This window comes from Pleurodeles waltl, chromosome 10 (genome assembly GCF_031143425.1).
Source record: "Pleurodeles waltl isolate 20211129_DDA chromosome 10, aPleWal1.hap1.20221129, whole genome shotgun sequence".
NCBI lineage: Eukaryota > Metazoa > Chordata > Amphibia > Caudata > Salamandridae > Pleurodeles > Pleurodeles waltl.
In genome coordinates, this window is record NC_090449.1 from 197,350,525 (window position 1) to 197,371,586 (window position 21,062).

The following is a 21,062-nucleotide window of genomic DNA, read 5'->3' on the forward strand; positions in this document are numbered from 1 at the left end:
ATATGAAACTCTTTATCCAGAGATGTGGGGATCCAAATTTAATAAAAGAACTGACGTGGTCCATAGGTCACTAGTTTGATCCGCTTGGGTGTGTAATAAGAATGGCGTTAAACATATCTGCACCCGTTGGGTCCTTAATAGCCTTAGAAGTCGAAGGCTGTTCCAAGTCATCCTCAAAGAAATCAGTATCTATAATTTCCTGAGGATAAAACGCATATTCATCCACCAGATCTGTATCACTGTCATAAATCATCACTAGATGTATGTTGGGAGTAAAAAGCCATCTTGTGTGCCATGAATGTCACTCGTTTCGCTTGTGCCGCAAGGGACACCTATATCTATTACACCAAATTGTTCGCTCCTTCTAATTGTGCTGCATTGGACACACTGGTCTTTGAAGTGCTCAGATTACCCTGTCTCATGTCTTTATTGACATTAGACATCTCCCTTGATAAATATTTGCTTTTCCTTAAATCCTTACCCCCTTTCTTAGGGACAACAGTAGAGTCCTCCTCAGACAGAGAAAAATAAATATAACAGTTTTAATACATTTATTGTAATATATTATAATATAGCAGCAAAATATATAATTAAAAACAAAGAAAATGCTACTTATTTGGTGAGGGGCAGCCAATAAAAGAGGTATGTGCCTGATTGTTATGGACTGATCTCACTTTTAAAATTCCACTTTAAAATTTTCTGTTTGTGATGTATGTGTTGTTCCTTAAAGAGCTGCAGTTTTGGGGCAGCACTAAAGGAATACTGCATAATGGTAGCCTCCGGTCTTGTAATGAAATCTGATGTTTAGTCACAGCCTAAAGAGTAATGTGTTGGAGTGACATAGACTTGTATACTGTTTATGAAGATTCCAGCTTGCAATATTTTTTTAATGATGTATTTAATGTTCTTTAAATGGCTGCATGCAATAAATGCAATATGCATAATGTTAGCCTCTGTTGTCTTGAATGAAATCAAGATTTTTTCTGAGTGTTAATTGGAGAATCACCATTCCTGTAGAACGTCCATATCTAATTTCCTCACTACAGGCATCTCTTGATGCCTCCAGACTTTTGCAATATAAAAATGGTGTAGCCGGTCAACTGTACTAACTTACAGTGACATCACAGTGCTTCTGCTAGAGCCAGTGGCCTTTAGGAAAGCAACTCAAAGTTACACAGGCTTGTCTTTCCTCTGAACTGTTTTTCCAGCGAAGCAGTGATAAGCATCAAGGAGATATGTATGGTCACATTTTTTTTTACATGCTTTAGGTAATTGCAGGAAAGATAAAATCTTTGCACATTACTACGACTTCAGAGTTAAAATGTTTTAGTAATAATCTGACTTGCAGTCAACTGATTCTAATATCTTTTTTCAACAAATATCTAACTGCCATTTGGTGTGTTTAATTTTGTACTTTAGAGTCTAATTGGGTTTTCACATTTACAAACATTCTATCTCATGCATATGAAAGAGCACAAAACCAAGGGTATTGGTTGTTTGTGGGAAGGGTTATGGTGTGACCATGTAATATAATGATTAACGTACCCCATGTTGTACATTATAAGGATATTACAAATCACCTCAGATTTCCACAACCTTATGAATGACAATGGCCTTACTCCTCTATATGGGCAGGGAACTCCTGGATAATTTGCAATATCCTTATAATGTATGGCAGAGGGTACTTTATCCCGTGTGTACACAAATAAGGGACAGTGATGTAACAGGCCTTTGGAAAAAAAAATCTCAGACGGCATTAAACATTAGAGCCTATATAGATCATATTAATTGCCAAACATATTTTCACCTACCTAATGTCCTTTTTTTTAACTAGACAACTCCAAGTGAAGGCTGTACCAATAGAATAAACCAAAATTAGGTACAAATAAGCCATTTAAAGCTTGAGTGAGCAATGGAGGACTCAGACCCCTAACTTTTATCTCAAGGAGATATATGAAAGCCTCATAGCTAGATTTGCTTTCTCTTCCAGCTTTTTGAAGCATCCCGTGCTGTTTCTCCAATTATGAAGCAGTACAGCTTCAATTTATTACTCTACATTCGCTGTTATCACTTAATACATTTAATAAGGTAAACTAATGTTATCCTATGAGAGAGACAGACCTTGCGGTAGTGAAAAACAGTTTTAAGACTTTGTCACTACCAGGACAAGTAAATGTGCATGCCCAAATGTTTAAATGCCCTGCACCCTGCCCAATGGGAGGTTTAGGGCCTACCATAGGGGTGACTTAAATGCATTGAAAAGGAATGTTTGGGCCTGGCAAAAGGTTTATTTTGCCTGGTCGAAACTGTAGTTTAAAACTACACGCATGTTTAAAAAGGCTACTTGAGGTGGCACAATGAGTGCTGCAGGCCCACTAGAAGCATTTAGGGACATATTTAAGAGCCCCTAGCGCCACCTTAGCACCGCCATGGCATTATTTATTTTTTTTAACGCTAAGGCAGCGCTAAATTGGCTTTTTACACACACCATATTTACAAAGTGGTGCAATGCATGCACCAGGCATAATATATGCAAGGGGGCGTATCAGCGCTAGGAGACCCGCTAAAATGGTGCAGTGAAATTTAATAGATTTCACGGTACCATTATTGGCGCCTTTTTTAATGCCTGGTCAGAGCCCGCTTAAATATGATGCTCTCATAAAAACCCATGGACCTCCTTGCACTTTGCTACATTAGCATTAAACATTTTGACACTAGTTTAGCAAAGAGTCACAATAACGTCAAAAACGTTGAAGCTATTGTGCTAACGAACACCATGGTGCACCGTATTATAAATGGGGGGGGCAGAAAAAGTGGTGCATGAGCTCTGATGCGCCATTTTTTCTTAAATATGGGCCTTAATTTACAGACCCTGGGTATATGTAGTACCACACTACAAGTAAAAAATGTACCAATTGGATGTAAGCCAATGTTACCAGGTTTTCGAAAGTAAGCACGTACAGTTTAGCACCAGCTGGAGGGGTAAAGCGCACAGAGTCCTAAAACCAACAAAAACAGATTAGCCAAAACAGAGAAGAAAGGCAGAAAGTTTGGGGGGACCAACCTGAGGCCGACAGGTCTAACAAAAGGTTTTTTAATTAAATCTAGGCATTTGTACGGTTTTTTGCATAGAATATAGGCAAAGCAGACCTCAGAATTCTGTCAGAGGCTTTCAATAACTTCCTACTATGTCAGCTCACTTAACGTGAAGCAGCAGCTGCTAAGTCTTTTGAGATCACAGCTAATGGAATATGATCAAGCCTATGCTAACAGTGGTCCAAATGCCCCACTGTTTTGGGAAGATACTAAAAATATGCTGCATAATTATTTTCTTGAAAAGTAAATAGTTAATACTCACACAATGAGAAAACATATGCGAGTAGCAAATCCCTTGAGAATCAGTATTCTACTATCAAGGACCCTAGCAAAGGCCAGTTGGTTTGAAATAAACAAAAGATCAACCAGGTTTTCTGGAAAGAATAGCTCAATGTCAGAACGAGTTCTGTGATGACAAGGCTTTGAAAGGAATAGTTGATTCTCAATTTTTCTCGCTATACCATCTTCTCTTGCATCTTCTTTATTTAATGGTGAATAAGGGAATAAGGGAATTGCTTTCCGGTTTCTCCAGTTGCGAGGGTTGTGGAGATGATGGCCTCCCAGTCAAATTATATTAATCATTCATTGGTGTGTTACCAAACATTATGAAACAAACCTTTTTAAATAATTGCTAGATGGACGGATGATCCCCTCGTGGTATTATTGTGTCCTAGTGACTTTTAGGAAAGAAATATTAATCAACAACTGTGCCATCCTCCTTCATCGATTATGCTTCTAAACATGGATTAAAATTCTCACGCAATGCCTTCACTATCAGAAATACAGTGTATGCTGATAAATTGATTCTTTAGGATTAGAACATTGTGTTTCCTCTCACTGAATACACATAAATAATATCCATCTGGCTGAAAGCATTAGATTGTGTCTCAGAACTGGAGGTTCTGCTGGATACAGAAAAGGGATCTGTCCTTGTGAGTCGAATGTTTTTCTTTTTTGTATGTGATACAATTAATTCCCAGTGTACATGGTTAATGTGACATTTCAAAATCAGGGCTCTTTGGTGATGACTATAATCAATTCACAAAAGTGGGGGGGGGGTCAGGGAAGCCCTTCTTTTGCCAATGCTTTGAATTCTTGAATACTTAAATGCATTCTTCTTCCAAGAAATTAAATTGAGCCCTTTATTTACAACGTTGAGAACTATTTATTATGTAGAATATCTCAATCCGGGTGATCAACATTCCAAAGATAACATATGCAGGTTATTCAAATACAGTTTAATCAAAAAAGGAGAGAGTGGAGTAGCAGATGATTTCTACACGTTGATGTAGCTTCCTAATTACATCATAATAATCAAAGTGAGAGGCAACCCACTGTTATGTCACATAAAGGACTCTCTCAATCTACCTATAGATGAGTAATACTAATTGTTATGAAAGAACTCTCACTCACTAGGGTATCGACGTTGTAAGCACGCCTGAACTCAATGACCAAGCATACCACTGTACTGACCAGTGGGTGAGAGTTTTTTTTTTAGAACAATTAATAATATCTAAGATTAATAAGAATTTCAGAGTCCTCAATGTAACATAAAAGTGTGAGGGGGGTACTTCAAGCTGGACACTAGTCGTTGGGGCCTTTGCAGGGACTTGTGGTCCCACAACACCACCTGTTTTAATGAGGAGGGGCCTGCTGGAAGAAGGGTGAAGCATCTACTAGTCCCTGTGGGGCGGGCCGTTGCACACTTGACACTGGTCACTGGGGCCTCTGTGTGGACTCGTAGTCTCACAACACTGCCTGTTTAAGGAGGAGGGGTCTCCTGGAAGGAGGGTGCTCCAGCTGATGCTATGAAGCACCTATTACTCACCTGCAGCGCGGGATGCTTCACGCTGGACACTGGTCGCTGGGGCCTCTGCAGGGACTCGAAGTCCCACCACACCGCCTGCTTTGAGGAGGGACCTGATGGAAGGATGGTGCTGCAGGTGATGCTATAAAGCACCTGCTACTTCCCTGCGGCACCGGCTGTGTGTGGGCCACGCCAGGGATAAGCCCGGGCCAGGGGTGGGCCTGTCCTGCACCCGTCAGTACCAGGAAGAGCCTGAGAGGGGCCACCCCCTTAGTTCTTTGGCACAACATGATAGGACACATCTGTTTGATGTAACTTGGTGCTGCCCATTAGGTATGTAGATATCCTTTATTGCTGCATTTGTGCTTGTATGTTTTTTAATCTCTACTTGCAGGGGGAGATTTGTGACTTTTTATGTGGGGCCTTCCCCTTTTATCTGGCAGCTTTCTTGTGAAGATGAATGGTGCTTTTTTTCTGAATCGAGGGGAATAAGCAGCTTACTGGACATTTCTTTTTAACTGTAATCAACGGACAAATGTTACATTTGTTCGCCAGAATGGCAATTGTTCTTTTGTTATTGGAAAGGGTGGGTGGTAGTGTGCCATGCTTATTCCCCCAAATTGCCTGAAGATAGGGAACAGAAAGGTAGGGGCTTCTGCCCATAAGTCTCCCCAGTCCTCTCTTTGGGGGCGACCATTGAGGGTCTTTTTCCAGGGTGGTGAGTGTGGCATCTAAAGAAATAGAATTGGCTGAGAGAAGATTGTGCCTGACTAGGGAGGGCTCTCCCCAGAAGCAGGTAGCTTTGCAGAGATCACAACTACTACCCCCTAAGCCCTGTACCTTACCTGCAGTATATACAGAGGGACATGTTGGCTCAGTGTCTTATGAGGATTCCATTGAAGGATTAGGAGGTGTTAGTAGGGATGGTGGTCTCGGGAACCAATATTATTGCAAGCCCCACCAATAGCCCGAGTTACAAGAGTAGAAGGTGGACAGCACTGGACCGAAAGCTTCTCTAGTTACTGTAGGGGTCAAGACGGAGCCATCCTTGTGTCCTCAACTTGTGGGTCAGGAAGCTTGGCCGCAAGTAGCCACCTTTGGAGGTGTTAGCTGCACTGGGAATTTGAAGTTAGATTTAGTTTCTTCCAGACTGGAATCAATTGAAACGAGTGTCTTGCAGCTGGAGACGCAGCTAAAAGCCTTTGAGGTTATATACAAGGACCTGAGGCTCCTAGGGTGGGGGGAGCTCTGTAACTAGTGGTTTAGCAAGGTCTCATGGCCTTTCACCAAGTCGAGAGGAGTTGGCCTCCTCACCATTGCATCCATCTAGGTTACCCCCTCCTCCCTCCTGCACAAACCCGAGCTCTACTTTTTCTCAATGGGCTCATGCCCTTCTGTAACTGTCCATCCTTCAGCCCCCCAGCCTGGGGTAGTGATCAATTTGCTCCCAGAAGCAACTCCATATGTGGTAATTGTGAGGAATGTCCCCCGCATAATAATTCAACATCAGAAACGTATGGGGAACTAAAGAACTAGGTGGCGTACTGGCTCAAGGGTCACTCTGATCTAGGCATGGAAATTTATGATTTGATTCTCATGGTCAGGAGGATGGGTTGGTTGGGACCGGAATTTAGGAGATGGGCAGGGAATTGTGTGGTGGTTAATTATAACAGTCCCCACATTGCTGTGCACATCCTGTACACATTAGGTACCAGTAAATCCCCTAAATCGACTCACATCCTGGTGCTCCCTGTAGAGTATTTTTATAAGCTGGAGATTGAGTATAAGACCCCCTGGATTCTGACAAGTGGTGGTTCCGCTCGTCAATGCCATTTCTCATCATTTCCACCGGCCCCCATGCCCCTGCATTCATGCAGTAGGATTGTGCCTTTGAGCAGTCTTGATTACTGTGATTGACTTTCCGTGCCGGGAACATCACCGTCCTTAGTCACTCCCTCTGCCCTCAACCAGCATATCTCAATTTGTAATGGCGGGGAATTAGGGCTGTTATCTTGGAGCATCACAGGTTTGTCCACAAAAATGTAATGATAATAAGTGGGCGCAGTTTGTTAAGACATACCAGGTGATCAATCTGCAGGAAACTTGGGAAGTAGGTAATTCTTCCTTCTGGAAGGTTACAAAACCTATTTTCTTCGAGCAGGGGCATCTGCATCTGGGAGGGCCAAAGGAGGTTTGGCCTTCTTTGAATCATTGGAGCTTTGTGGGTACATAAAAGATCCTAAGTGGAATTCTCACCTGTTCCAAGATCTCAAGTTGCATACACCGGGTTCTATACCAATTGTTTTGAACAACTTTTATAATGCCAAGTCAGGGTTATGGGGACTTCCAATATCCATAGCTTACACTCTGCCATCAATTCTCTGGAGCAGCATGGCGTGGGGTGGGAGAAGATTGTCCTAGTAGGTGACTTCAATTTTCATCTGTGCATTAGTACTTTAGCCCTGGATAGTAAGGGTTTGAGGTGTATGATTACAGAGGGGCTGCATATGGCACACACACACCTGAAGACAGTGAGCTTAACACTTTCTAGAATTTTTATAACGTGGTCTCTGCCTTAGAGAAGTTGACAAATTTGATCAACTCACATGTTATCCCCACATTTAAAGGGAGAGGCTGCATGTCTACTATTGGTTTTATTTTTATCTCAGGTCCTCTGTTTCTGTTTATTTCAAGTTTTTAAAAAATGCATAGTCATTTCAGTGATCATAATCTCCTGTCTTTATGCATGGGGTAATAAGGGGTGGGATGAAGCAAGTGGTACCAAATCCAGGCAGGCCTATTGCCTCTGATCAAGGTAGATGGTTGAGGTGGTCTTTTGTGAACCCTAAGGCTTCCAACCTGTCTCTCTTCACCGAGTGTCAGGAAGGAGATGTTCACTTATCTACTTGGGCGCCTCAGGTGAGGCGGTTCTGAATACATTTGCAGGGATCACACAGAAGGTGTCTGCCTTGATCTCGGTTCTAGCGATTATACTTAACTCAGACCACCCTGGATGGTTTGACCGAGACTGTTCCAAGTGTCATCACCTCCTGAAAGCTACTCTTGAACAGTTCCTTAGAGACAGGGACTATGTTGCTAAATGTCAGTAGGATTAGGAGATGGTTCTTAAGAATCGTAAGCATACCCTATGTAAGGCTACCTGGGAGGATTTAGCCCAAGCCTGCGAATTGAGAGACAGTAGTCTTTTTTGCCGAGTGATTAATAAGCCCTGTTTAACTGAACCTATGAAGCCCATCTTATGCCATCATATTCAGAGCAGCAGTAGGGCATTTACAGTTCTGCGCTCCGGGATGGTGAAGTGGGTCAGGCATGCTTTGTGCTGGGGAAGGTTAACGTGGTCTTCACCCTTGAGGAAGTTTGTCAGGATATTCAGGCTCTATCTTTCGACAAGGCCCCATGCCCTGATGACATCCCGCCTGACTCGTTTTGCAATAACATTGATGCATGTGGCCCGGTTTTGACCTTGGTTCTTAATGCTGCAGTGAGGGAGGCAGCCCTGCTTTTGTGGCCTTTGGCCATTTAAGTCCTGATTTTGTAAAAGGGGGATAAGGATAACCCACAGTGCTACTGCCCAACGTCACTTATTGAAGCAGTAGTAAAAGTCTCAGGAGGACTATATTAAATAGGCTTTCCTTGTGGGCAAATGATAACAACATCTTTTCAGAGTTAAAATATGATTTCAGGCCGGGCAGGTCATCTATCAACCAGTGCCTTAATGTACACTTAATTATAAACAAGTATACTGTCGCCCAGTCTCGCTTCACTTGGCATTCATGGATCTCACGTCTGCATTTGACAGTGTAAATCGTTAGAAGCTCTGGAGCTTGCTCCTCTTGATGGGGGTGGATCCAGAAATCGTGTCACTTCTCTCAAATCTCCATGCTAATACTACTGCTGTGTGAGGTACTCGTGGGGGGCAGAGCTCACAGAGTTTTTTTCGGACTTCTAGGGGAGTTCGCCAGGGCTGCATACATGCACTATTTTTATTTACCCTCTACATTAATTTTTCTTGAACAAACCCTTGCAGGCTGATTGTCCCAAGGTGGGAAGGAGATTGTTGCCAGTCTTGTAGTACACGGACGATCCAGTGCTTATGGCCCGCACAGCTGTGGGTTTGAGGTCCTTGCTGGATAAGTTTGTTACCTATATGGACAATTTGGTCCTGGTTGTCAATTTTTCTAAGTCATATGTTCTGGTAGCTGGCCCTTGATTCACACATTCTTAAACGTTTATGGTGGGGAACCATACCTTAGCTAATGTTCTGTCTTTTCCCTATTTCTGAGTTTTAATTGACCCTAACATGAGCTGGAACCCCCTGGTTGGGGGTAAGATCTGCAACTTGGCTAAGACAAATGGGACGGTAGTCAATGCATGGTAACTGGATACCTTAATCAATCTTTTCCACTCCAAGTGCATTTCTAAGATGCTATATGGCAGCAAAGTTTGGGGATATAAGTCGATTAGTTATATTCAACTTGCAGAAAATGCTTTCCTGAGGTGTATCTCCTGGGTCCCACAAAGAACTCTGGCATTCTTGGTTCATGAGGATCTAGGTGTTAGACACATTTCGGATCTTATTGCTCTTAGGCCCCAGCTCTGCTGGGTTAAGGTAGGTGACTGAAGAAGGTTCTCAATTGAACAGGTTGGTCCTGTTGGACTATTTATCTCTTGATCACACGCATAAAATCCCCTGGATAGCCTATGGGAAGGCAGCTTTTATCAGTTTAAGGTGTGTGGACATGTTCTATAAAGATCATTTCCTGAGCCGTTTGGATAAGGAAAGGGTAAAGGATTTGTTTTTGAACATGCTCCTCAATAACGTGATCAGTCAGAGCTTGGGAAACCTATGGTTCGAAGTCATTTACTACTAAAATCCACCCAGGGTATGAAGCCATGCCTTTCTCTCCTAACCAATGAAAGGGACAGATTTGTGTTGACAAGATTTAGGGTCAACTTGTTACATTATCTTTTAGCCACCCCAAGTGGTTGGTCTTGTCCAGGCACCTTAGGGCCCGGTGACTGTGACAATGTGTCTCCACAAGATACACTACATTTTGTACTGTTGTGTAAATATTTTAGTGTGCCCTGGAAGTGATTCCTTCTTCCGTTATTAAAACCTTTGAACTTTGGAAAAGCTCACCCTGCACTTACGTATCTCCAGTTTTTACCTATTGTGCACATTCTTTTTCCTGTTTTGATTTTTTTACATGCTGCTGTGAGGTCTAGACGCTTTAGGCCAGACTAATTACGATGTGTTACTGGAACAGTAGTTGTTGTATTTTCTTGTTGATACTTTTATCTTTTTTGAGGTGGTATATGAATGTGTATGAGGTTGTTTTTATGCTCTTTTATGATTGTATCTTCAATCGAACAAAGATTTATGTGATGATAATGACTATTCAAATACAGCCAATTAGCATAGCTTTCTTAGTATGCTAGATGAACTGTAAATATATTGCGTAATGTAATTTTTTATATTGTTGGTTCTTCTAACATGACATAGGAAATTCACTTTGCATACAGTAATACTTTTCAACTATGGATCACATTGTATAGTTTGTATGGAATCCTGAAAATAATTTTAATATTATGCTATTTTCAGATCCAATGGTAATTTTGGCATTAGTGTCTGTCTTCAATGAGACACACTCAAATTCATGCCCCCATTGGCATGTACAGTTACTGAAGTATGAACTATAATGACTTAGAAGCCAGCATTTGAGACTACCTTGAATATGGGTTGCCCCTTTATGGTGAACATTTTACACAACATCAGTAGTTCTTATGTAAGATCCCAGTGAAATGAGTAGAGAAGTAACAGTGGATTCAGTCAGAGTACAATTAAATGTTTTTGTAGGTGAGTCTCATACAGCAGGAAAGTGCTGAATTTATTCAATATGCTGCATTTCTGTCCTTTCTATCTGCGCTGGCACCCTCACACAATTGTTTTTGTGCAGGAAGGGGTACCTTCCTGCATAAAACAATCCTGAGAGACTTTTCCTCTTTCTATTCTGCAGTACACATAGAAAGCGGAAAAAACAAGGAGAAATAAAGGTATTTCCCCTTGTTACACCTCACAAGGCAAGGCATAGGATTTTGTTGCATTCCCGTGTTTTACTAGGGTTGGCAGATCTGGGAATGTGTCAAAAACTAAGGGAACACTGACAGAGCACCCATGGAAACCTCCCTAGCGTAGAGTAAGGCAACACAGTGATTTGCACAGCATAGTCTTACTCCATCTTTTTGAAACCATTCAATGCTAGAGCAAAGAGGCTTTGCATGGCTTTAAAAATGCAACTTATGTACCATGTTAGGTGGTGCAAGCATAGCGCAAACCCCTCATAAATATTACCCTATGCAATTACGGAAAGTTGGCACTAGTGGCCATTGCAGTAATGGTAGTCTACAAATTCAGAGATGGTCAAGGGCTCATGAACCTTTTATATGAGTTATTTTGTCAGAAAGGTTGGTGATAGCTAGGCATTTGAACAGGGTGGCAGATCAATAACAATGCAAATGTGGTTCTTAAAATATAGAAAAAGAAGTAGCATGTTGTGGAATGGATAGAATGGCAAGGGTGAATGGCGGGCAGGACTTTGGACAGTTGGAGAACTAGAAGGAGGCTTGAGGATGGTCATGTAGTCCTTCCTGCACCTCCGAAGTTTATTCCAATAAACGAAACCTACTACATCCTGATTCTGTGTTCTTCTCTTCACTGATCAGAAAATAATGGCAGTGGAACAGCTGTGTGTTTTTCTGTGTGATAGGAAGGTTCATTTTTAATATAACAACTAGCTGCTGCAGACACACAGGCCAATTACAACTCACCTGTTCGAAATAATGGTCTCTTCTGGAGCACTGGCACAACATTCTTCGAATCAATTGCATTTCCAACTGTCCACTTATTATTACATACATAAGTTCCTACTCAGAACACGACATAGGTTTTCCCTTTAAAACTTGAAAACGAATAATATCAACATTCATATATATATTAACTGTATCGCTATAAACTAATATCTTGCCTAACGATACTTATAACAATATACTGACTGGGAGAAGAAATAGTTCTTGCTATATAAAATTTTCTCCTGATTTACATATAGTACATTAAGATTATATTGCCCACAGTTGAGAATTATTGTTTGTTATTTATTCATTTTTTCCTACTGAATTTTACTTGTATATGTAATTATATGAATACTTTTCTTTTCCGCTTGGATGGTTTATGACCGAATAAAGCTTGTGATATTATTAGTAACCTCTGAATCGCCAAGGTATTTTCTTCATTCTACTGCTTCGTCTCACTTCCAACTCTTTCTCACTCTCCACATTGGTGTCTAACTTTCTCTCTACTCCTTCCACTCGGAATACATTATTTTTCCTATTTGATTCTACTTCGTCCACTATCACCACTCGATTTGAATTCCACCATTGACCAACTTTATGTTGTACATTGTTTCCATTCACTTTCATCACCCTAACATGTGAACCAAACTTGCTTACACTTTTAATTACATGTATCGGTTTCTTAATACACACCATATAGCCAGCTCTGATCTTAGATACTTTAACCTTCTTTCTACCATAAAAATACTTCCTTTGTTTTTCTTCAACTTTTTCCACTTTCGATCTCATCCTTCAATTTGACCACTTGCCATATTTCACTCACTTGTTTATCCATGTTGGACAGAAGCATGTTGTAGCTCTTCGTCCTCTTAGCATTTCAAAAGGTGAAACTTCAGTTAATGGATGTGGTGTTATACAATAAAACCACAGCATGGTTTTTACCTTATTCACCACTACACACCCGCTGGCTACAGGCCACTGATTGCATTCTCCTAACACTCTATTCATTCTCCCAACAAGTCCATTAGTTTGAGGATGATATAAAAAGATTTTCATATGTTTTATACCCTCATTGCCAAATAAATGTAGAAAATAGATCACGCTGCAGCAGAATTGTAGAAGTAAGTAGTCTTTATTTAAAAAATATAACAATGAGCTGCCCCAGACACACAGGCCAGTCACAACTCGTCTGTTCGAAATACTGGTCACTCCTGAAACACTGGCACAGCAGTGTTTGAGTCATTTGCATTTCCAACATTCCACTTAATGTTACATATATAAGTTCCTACTCAGAACACTACACAAAGTTATCTGAAGTAATAAAAATGTTTTTTTCTAGTTGCTATATTTATATGAACCCTTCAGACATGGGCGTTGATAATCCAAAATGTCAGAGATAGCAGAAGTGACATCAAATGACCCCCGGCCATGATTTGTTACATCAAGGCATGTCATGTGACCCTAACATTACAACAACTCTGGGTTTGCATTTGATATTATCACTAAGTAACACAAAGTTGCTGTTGGATAGTATCAAGAAGTAACACAAAATTGTGGTAGCGCTGCTTTGCATTTTTTTGTATCAATGGGGCATTCCGTGGATGGTGCTTGCGTGTTCCCAAGCAACCAGCCATGGGTTTTAACGCAGAAACCTATTTATAAACATTGATAGACAGGAAATCTTCCCCAAAATTGTATGCGCTCTTGAGGCAAGTGTAAAAAGATGTTTTTTCATTTCTTCTTGTTTATCCAACTTTGCATGTGTGCAGCATTGTATAGCACACACATAAAGTGGAAAAAGCCTTAAAGCATAGGGCAGATTTACAAGAAACTGGTGCATCAGTGCATTGCACCACTTTGTAAATGTGGCACGGCAAAAAAGCCATCCTAATGCCACATTAGCATAAAAAATTAGGCTAATGCGACGCAGGAAGGCGCTAGGGGCTTGTAAATCTGGCCCATAGTGCTTATGCTGGAAGGAACACCGTCCAGTGTGTTAAAAATGGGGTCTCTAGTTGGCAGAGGTAATTCACACACAATCCAAATTATCATGTGCCCACCCTCTGGTAGCTTGGCACTGAGCAGTCAGGCTTAACTTAGAAGGCAATGTGTTTGTGCAATAAATCATACAGCAACACAGTGAGAACACCACAGAAATACACCCCACAGGTTTAGAAAAAATATAAGCTATTTATCTGGTTAAATTAAGGTCAAAAACACAAGCTGAGTTATCACTTTTGCAAGATTAAAAAGAGTCTTAAATCTTAGAAATCAACAGTTGTCCCTTATTAGCACAAAGTACCCGGTTTGTGTCAAACATAACATGCACAGAGACTGCAGAGGAGGTGATGCGTGGAAAAATAGTGTGTGCGTCGGAATTCTCGGTGCGGCACAGACGATGTATTGTTTCTTTCCACGCTGCAAGAGCCTTTGTGTCAATATCTGGCGCGAAGGCTTGTTTCCTCACTGCGATGTGGGGATCGTTTAATGGCCAGGGACTACGTGGGGAAAATCCTAGGCATGTGGGAGGAAGTCACAGGCGTTGCATAGATCCGGTAGGTGATGCGTCAAATTGTCTGTCGCACAGCAGGCTCTGCGTTGATTCTTCACTCAGGAAGTCGGCTGCGTTGTTCCAGCTCGGCTGTGCATCAATCCAGTAGGTCTGTACATTGAATTTCCAGTCACAACGCAGGCACTGTGTCGATCTATGCTCGGGAAGTCGGGCTGTGTCATTCCGGTTCAGCTGTGCGTTGATTTTCTTGTCACAGGGCAGGCTATGAATCATTTCTGGCAGACTGTGCCTTGATTTTCAGCGCACAAGGAGTTTCCATGAAGAGATGAAGTCTTTGTGGCCCTGAGACTTCAGAAAACAGGAGGCACGCTTAATATAAGCCCTTGGAGAGCACTTCCCAGCAAAGTCAGAGGGCAGCAGGGCAACAGCAGAGCGGCAGTCCTTCACAACAAAGCAGTCAGGATGAGTCCTTTGGGCAGCCAGGCAGTTCCTCTTGACAGGTTGCAGGTTCAGGCCCAGAAGTGTCTGCTCTGGTGGGGTCAGGGACCCATTTATATACCCAAAAATGCTTTTGAAGTGGGGGGAGACTTCAAAGACTGATTGTGAAGTGCACAAGATCCCCTTTCATTACAGGTCTGTCTGCCAGGGTCCCAGTAGGGGGTTTGGCAGTCCATTGTGTGAGGGCAGGCCACTAGCCTTTGAAATGTAAGTGGCAGGCCCTCCACCCTTCTAGCAGAGGAAGACCCATTCAGTATGCAGATGAGTGCAGTTGCGACTGAGTGTTCCGGAGATGAGAGTGCCTACCAAGTGTGCCTCCAGAAAGGAGGAATAACAAAAGGAGCAGAAGGCCTGGGAAGAAGCCCATTCAGAGGAGCATGTTGAGGAGGAGGAGCAAGAGGATGGCCCCTTAGAGGATTTCTTGCCAGTAGTGGGGGATTTTACCCCTGGAATTGTGCCCCTAGTAGCCAGGGAGCAGTGTCTCTAGCCATGGCCTGAAAGGAGGGAGGGGAGAGAGTTTCCGTTACAAATGGCAAAGTTAAAAATTGAAGCTGACAGAGCGGAGGCAGCAGCTGAGAGGGCCTTGACTTTTGTTGGCTCATGAACTGAGTCTAAAGGAGCTGGATGTTAAGGCAAAGCAGTTTTAGTCCAGCAGTGATTGTGGCAGCATACATGCAGGACCTGCTTGGGAAAGAAAGGTGTGTATACACAAAACTGTAGTGCCATGTTATGTGGTGGGAGATGACATGGATTAGTGGTTTGCTGCTTATGAAGTTGCACTGAGAGCTCATGGGGTCTCTGAAGAGCAATGGGAGGCGGCCTTGTGGTGATATGTACCAGTAGCGGGAAGGGACACACTTCTTACACTAGATCCAAAAGATCAAAATGTATATGCACCCATGAAAGCCGCTTTACTTGCCAAGTTTGGGTTGACTCCTGAGAAATACCATCAGAGGTTCAGGGACAGCACCAAACTCTCCACACAAACTTGGGTAGACTGTTTGGATTTCTCCAATAAGGCACTGAATAGATGGGTGTGGGGCAGCAAAATAAATGATTACACAGGATTATATGATTTGATTCTGAGAGAGCATATGCTCAGTATTTGTTTTACAGAGAAGTGCCAGCACTTAGTAGACAGTAAGCTGACTGATCCTAGAAAGCTTGCTGAGGAAGCGGACCTCTGAGTGTCCAAAAAGGTACCTGGGGGAGACACCCATAAAGGTGGTCAGGGTTCCCAACAGAAGAAAGAGGGGGGGAGAAAAACTTAACAATAAGGAGTTCTCAAAAGGCCCCCAAAAAATTCCTTGGGGGGGGGGGTGTTACCCAGTTCCCACCTGAAACTACCAGAAAGCCAGGATACTTTGACAAGAAGAAAGGAAAGTTTGTCTCCAAATGCTTAGAGTGCTACCAGCATGGACACTCTAAGGGTGACTCCCAGTGCCTCAAAAGGGCACAGCCCCCCACTGGAGGGCAGACGCCCGGGTTGGCTAGTGTAGCGCTTAAGGGGAATACAGTCTCAGTTAGCTTTGGGGACTAGAATCCCTGGGAGATAAGGAAAGGGTGCCAAAAACCCACATGTCTGCCAATAATTCCAAGAATAGGCAGTGGGTCACCATTGATGGGCAAAGGGTGAAGACTCTGCGTGACACAGGAGCCAGTATGACTATTGCCAGGGGTCAGCTGGTGTCAGCAGAGCAAATCATCCTTAATACATTCAACCAGGTCATAGTCACTGACAATCGTGAGAGTCACATACCAATGGCTCTGGTTCCCTTTGAGTGGGGGGGGGTCTCTGGTACGCTAAAAGTAGCTGTGAGTCCTGCCATATCTGTAGATTGTCTGTTAGGCAATGATCTTGAACATACTGCCTGGAAGGAGGTAGAGCTCAGATCCCACCTGGAGATGTTAGGTTTGCCTGAGTGGGTCTGCATGACCACAAGGTCCATGGCTGCCCCGGAAGGGAGTCAAGGGCGTCTGTAGTCTGGAACAATGGCCCAGACAGCTGCACAGAGGAAGGGCAAGGGGCGCAGAAAACTAGCCCCAGATATTTCCACGGTTGTGGACGGGGTCCCAGAGGAGGAGGCCCCTGAGCCAACTTGGGAGGATATTGCCGACCTGGGTAACCTGCCTGATTTTGCTGGCTGGCAAGGAGAGGGTGGGCCAGCCAGGGAGGAATTCTGCAAAGCGCAGAAGGAGTGCCCCACTCTTGTGGGTCTGAGGCAACTGCCCTCAGCCCAAGCAGCAGGTGAAACCTCTGGTGATCACCACAAATATTGGGAGAATGATCTCCTATACAGTGAGCCTAAGGTACCGGCCACTGGGGCAGCACGTGTGCTGGTAGTCCCCCAGTGTTACCGGGCCTTCCTACTGGGTCTAGCTCACAACATCTGCCTGGCAGGACATCTGGGACAAGACAAGACCTTTGCCAGGCTTGTCACCCACTTCCATTAGCCTAGAATGCGGGTAGCCTCAGATAATTTCTGAAGGGCCTGACCAACCTGCCAGGCTAGTGGGAAGACAGGGAAAAGGCTTAAGGCCTCCCTGATCCCAACCCCCCTCATTGGCACCCCCTTTGAAAGGGTGGGCATCAACGTCAATGGTCCCTTGGACCCCAAAACCGCTCTAGGCAACAGGTTTATCCTGGCTTTGGTGGACCTTGCCACCAGCTATCCAGAGGCAATCTCTCTAAGGACAGTGACTGCACGGTGATGACCAGAGCTCTGATGGGAATATTTACCCGTGTGGGGTTCCCAAAGGAGGTTGTGTATGACAGAGGCACAAACCTCATGTCAGCGTACATGAAGTCCATGTGGGATGTGTGTGGGGTAACCTACCAGTTTACCACCCCTTGCCATCCTCAAACCCATGGGCTTGTTGAGAGATTCAACAAGACCCTAAAAGGCATTATTACTGGCCTACCTGAGGCCATGAGGCACAAGTGGGACATCCTCTTGCCATGCCTTCTCTTTGCTTATAGAGAGGTGCCCCAGAAAGGGGTGGGGTTCAGTCCTTTTGAACTTCTCTATGGTCACCCTGTCAGGGACCATTAAGCATAGTTAAGGACGGATGAGAGAAAACTCCCCAGAAACCTCCCCAGGATGTGGTCAGTTACATGCTGGCCCTTTGCAACCAGACCCAGCATTTCTGGAAACACGGCAAGAGTAACCTTGAGGCCAGTCAAGAGGTGATGAAGGAGTGGTATGACCAGAAGGCCACTCTGGTAGAATTCTTACCTGGCGACAAAGTCTGGGTGATGGAGCCAGTAGAGCCTAGAGCTCTCCAGTACCGCTGGACTGGTCCATATGAAGTGATAGAGCGAAAGGGGGAGGTCACTTACCTAGTGGACCTCAAGACCCCCTAGAAACTCCCTGAGGGTTCTCCACCACAACAGATTGAAGCCTCATTTCGAGAGGTCTGACGTCAGTCTGCTCTTTGTGGTGGATGAGGGCATGGAAGAGGAGAGTGAACCTCTCCCGACCTCCTCTCTCCCAATGAAAGTGATGGGTTGGTGGAGTGTGCTGATCTCTCTGACTCCCTGACTCCAGAACAGAGAGGAGACTGCATTGAGCTATTAGAGCAGTTCTATTCTCTGTTTTTTCTCACTCCTGGACTCACCCACTTGTGTGTCCACGATATTGACATGGGAGACAGAACAACATTTACAGGTTGTCAGACAAGGTGAAGGCCAGCATCAAGGAGGAAGTTTCCAAGATGCCAGCCCTAGGGGTTATTAAGAAGTTCAGTAGTCCCTGGGCCAGCCCTGTGGTGCTGGTACTCAAGGCCGCTGTACCCAGTGCCAAACCAGAACTCCAGTTCTGCGTGGGCTACCGGAGTCTCAACTCAGTCACACAGACTGACGCTCACCTCATCCCCGAGCGAATGAGCTCGTAGACAGACAAGGCGCTGCCAAATTCCTCAGTACTTCTGATCTCACATCAGGGTACTGCCAGATCGCCTTGACTGAGGGGGCTAAAGAGAGATCTGCAGTTCTCATGCCTGAGGGTCATTACCAATTCCGGGTGATGCCCTTTGGGTTTAAAAATACCCCGCTACCTTCTTAGATGACATTGTCGTCTATAGTTCCAGCTGGGAGGAACACCTGCTTCACCTCAAGGAGGTGCTTCAGGCCCTGAAACAGACAGGCCTGACCATCAAGGCCAGAAAGTGCCAGATTGGGCAGGGTTCCATGGTGTACTTGGGACACCTAGTAGTTGGTGGCAAGGTGCAGCCCCTCCAGGCCAAGATTAAAACTATCAGGTCCTGGCAACCACCTAGGACCCAAACTGAGGTGTGGGCCTTCTTGGGCCTCACCGGTCATTACTGTAGATTCGTCAAGGGCTATGGAACCATTGTGTCACCCTTGACAGAACTCATCCAAAAAGCAACCTAGGTTGAGGAATTGGACAGAGGCTTGTCAGAAAGCCTTTGACACCCTGAAGGATGCCATATGCACAGCCACCATGCTCAAGGCACCTGACTACTCCCAGGAATTTATTGTGCAGACAGACGCTTCAGAGGATGGCATTGGGGCAGTTCTAGCATGGCCAAATGAGGACGGCCTAGACCAACCAGTAGTCTTTATTAGCAGAAGACTATTACCACGGGAACAGAGGTGGAGTGCTATTGAGAGAGAAGCATTTGCTGTGGTCTGGGCACTGAAGATGCTGAGACCATACCTGGTTGGGACTCACTTCCAGGTTCAGACAGACCACAGGCCCCTCAGATGGCTCATGCAGATGAGGGGCGAGAATCATAAACTCTTGCGTGTCAGCCAATGTTACCATGTTTTTATGGAGAGAGCACATGCACTTTAGCACTGGTTAGCAGTGGTAAAGTGTCCAGAGTTCTAAAACCAGCAAAAATGAGGTCAGAAAAAGAAGAGGAGGGAGGCATAAAAGTTGGGGTGACACTGCCAAGAGGCAAATTCCAACACAGGGCAAAAGCCATTCTTCGGAAAATACACACATTTTGACACTGGGACAAAGGTCTGTGCATAGACGCATGGCTGCCAAAATTGTACCAACAGCAGAGGAGAGAAAAAATGCACCATATCTTACTAGATGGGGTAAATTTTATTCTATCCCCGTTCGATGCAAGCTAGCACAGCAAAATTGGTGCAGTGTTGCCTTGCGTCAAAAAATAGTAAACCAGGGCCTCCATATTATCTAATCTCACTCACTACCTGTCACTTGACACACACTCACTTTCACTCACACTCACATGTTTTGACATACAGTCAAATTTTCTGAAACATATACATGCTCTCTCCCACTTAATTACTCTCTCATCTGCAAGCATGCAGACAACATACATTTAAAACCATTTTCACTTACCACAGCTGCTACCAGAGGTTCCAAGTGTGTTTCATTGTTTTAATACAGGAATAGTGAACAAATGAACATTGTTCACTATTAGTCTAATGAAAAGCAGGAAGACAATAAGGAGTGTGGATCACTAATGTTCTTGTCACTGATCTCCCCTCCTCTGGTGACCTCTAAATAACATTCATGCCTTCAGATCATAACAGATATCAGTGTCATTATAACAGTTAAGTGTACCATGAGGGATTAAAATCTGTTTAAGGTGATAGCCCTCCGTCAAGTTCCTGCTCCCACAAAATATCAAAATAATCAGTTGTCCAAAATAGTCGGTGGTTCAAATAATTATTATGATGAGAATAATCAATATGGAGTTAAATATACTTCAGAAAAGGGGATTGTGGATTATTACATCTCGTGCTGTAAATGTTGTAATCTCCCTTTACATTTCTTTAAACAACTGCAATTTACCAACTTTATTCAAATTAGGGTGAAAACATAATAAAAATATTGTTAACTTCTATGAGCGCCATAACTTACTTCGCACTCCACTGAAAAACAACATACAGTTGTAAACATGTCAACATAACGAAGATGATGAATTACCTTTGTTGAAGTTCTTATTGAATCCTCCTTGCCAGCGATCACAGCTTGGCCCATTGCTAGCTGTGGGATTCAAGTTAGATAATCACATGTTAAAATGTTAGTGGGTGATAAAAACTCAGTGCTCCAGAAGAAAGAACAACTTAGAAATTCTATCTTCTGAAATCACAGGCCAATGCCTATTAAATTTGAATATTCCCCTTTTAAAGAAAATGACTGAGTATTCGCCATTCTTTATGGACAAACTGAACCTAGCATGTACAATCTGTTTATCAGGGAGTACACACATTGCAGAGAGACTCTCTTTTTTTTAACAGTTTTATTTATTGGAATTTCAAATAATGTATAGCATTAT

General features: G+C 43.5%; 1 protein-coding gene across 4 annotated transcripts in view; it reads right to left on the minus strand.

The window, feature by feature from the left end:
• The window catches only part of SHISA9 (shisa family member 9), a 1,108,248-nt gene that overhangs the window by 582,359 nt on the left and 504,827 nt on the right, over positions 1 to 21,062 (minus strand). For 2 of the 4 annotated variants that reach the window (XM_069210172.1, XM_069210174.1), the window contains exon 3: positions 20,711 to 20,770. The exons of the other annotated variants lie outside the window; for them this stretch is intronic. In XM_069210172.1, coding sequence (XP_069066273.1) covers positions 20,711 to 20,770 — 60 coding nt within the window. The remainder of the gene's footprint in view (positions 1 to 20,710; positions 20,771 to 21,062) is intronic. 4 annotated transcript variants of the gene reach the window in all.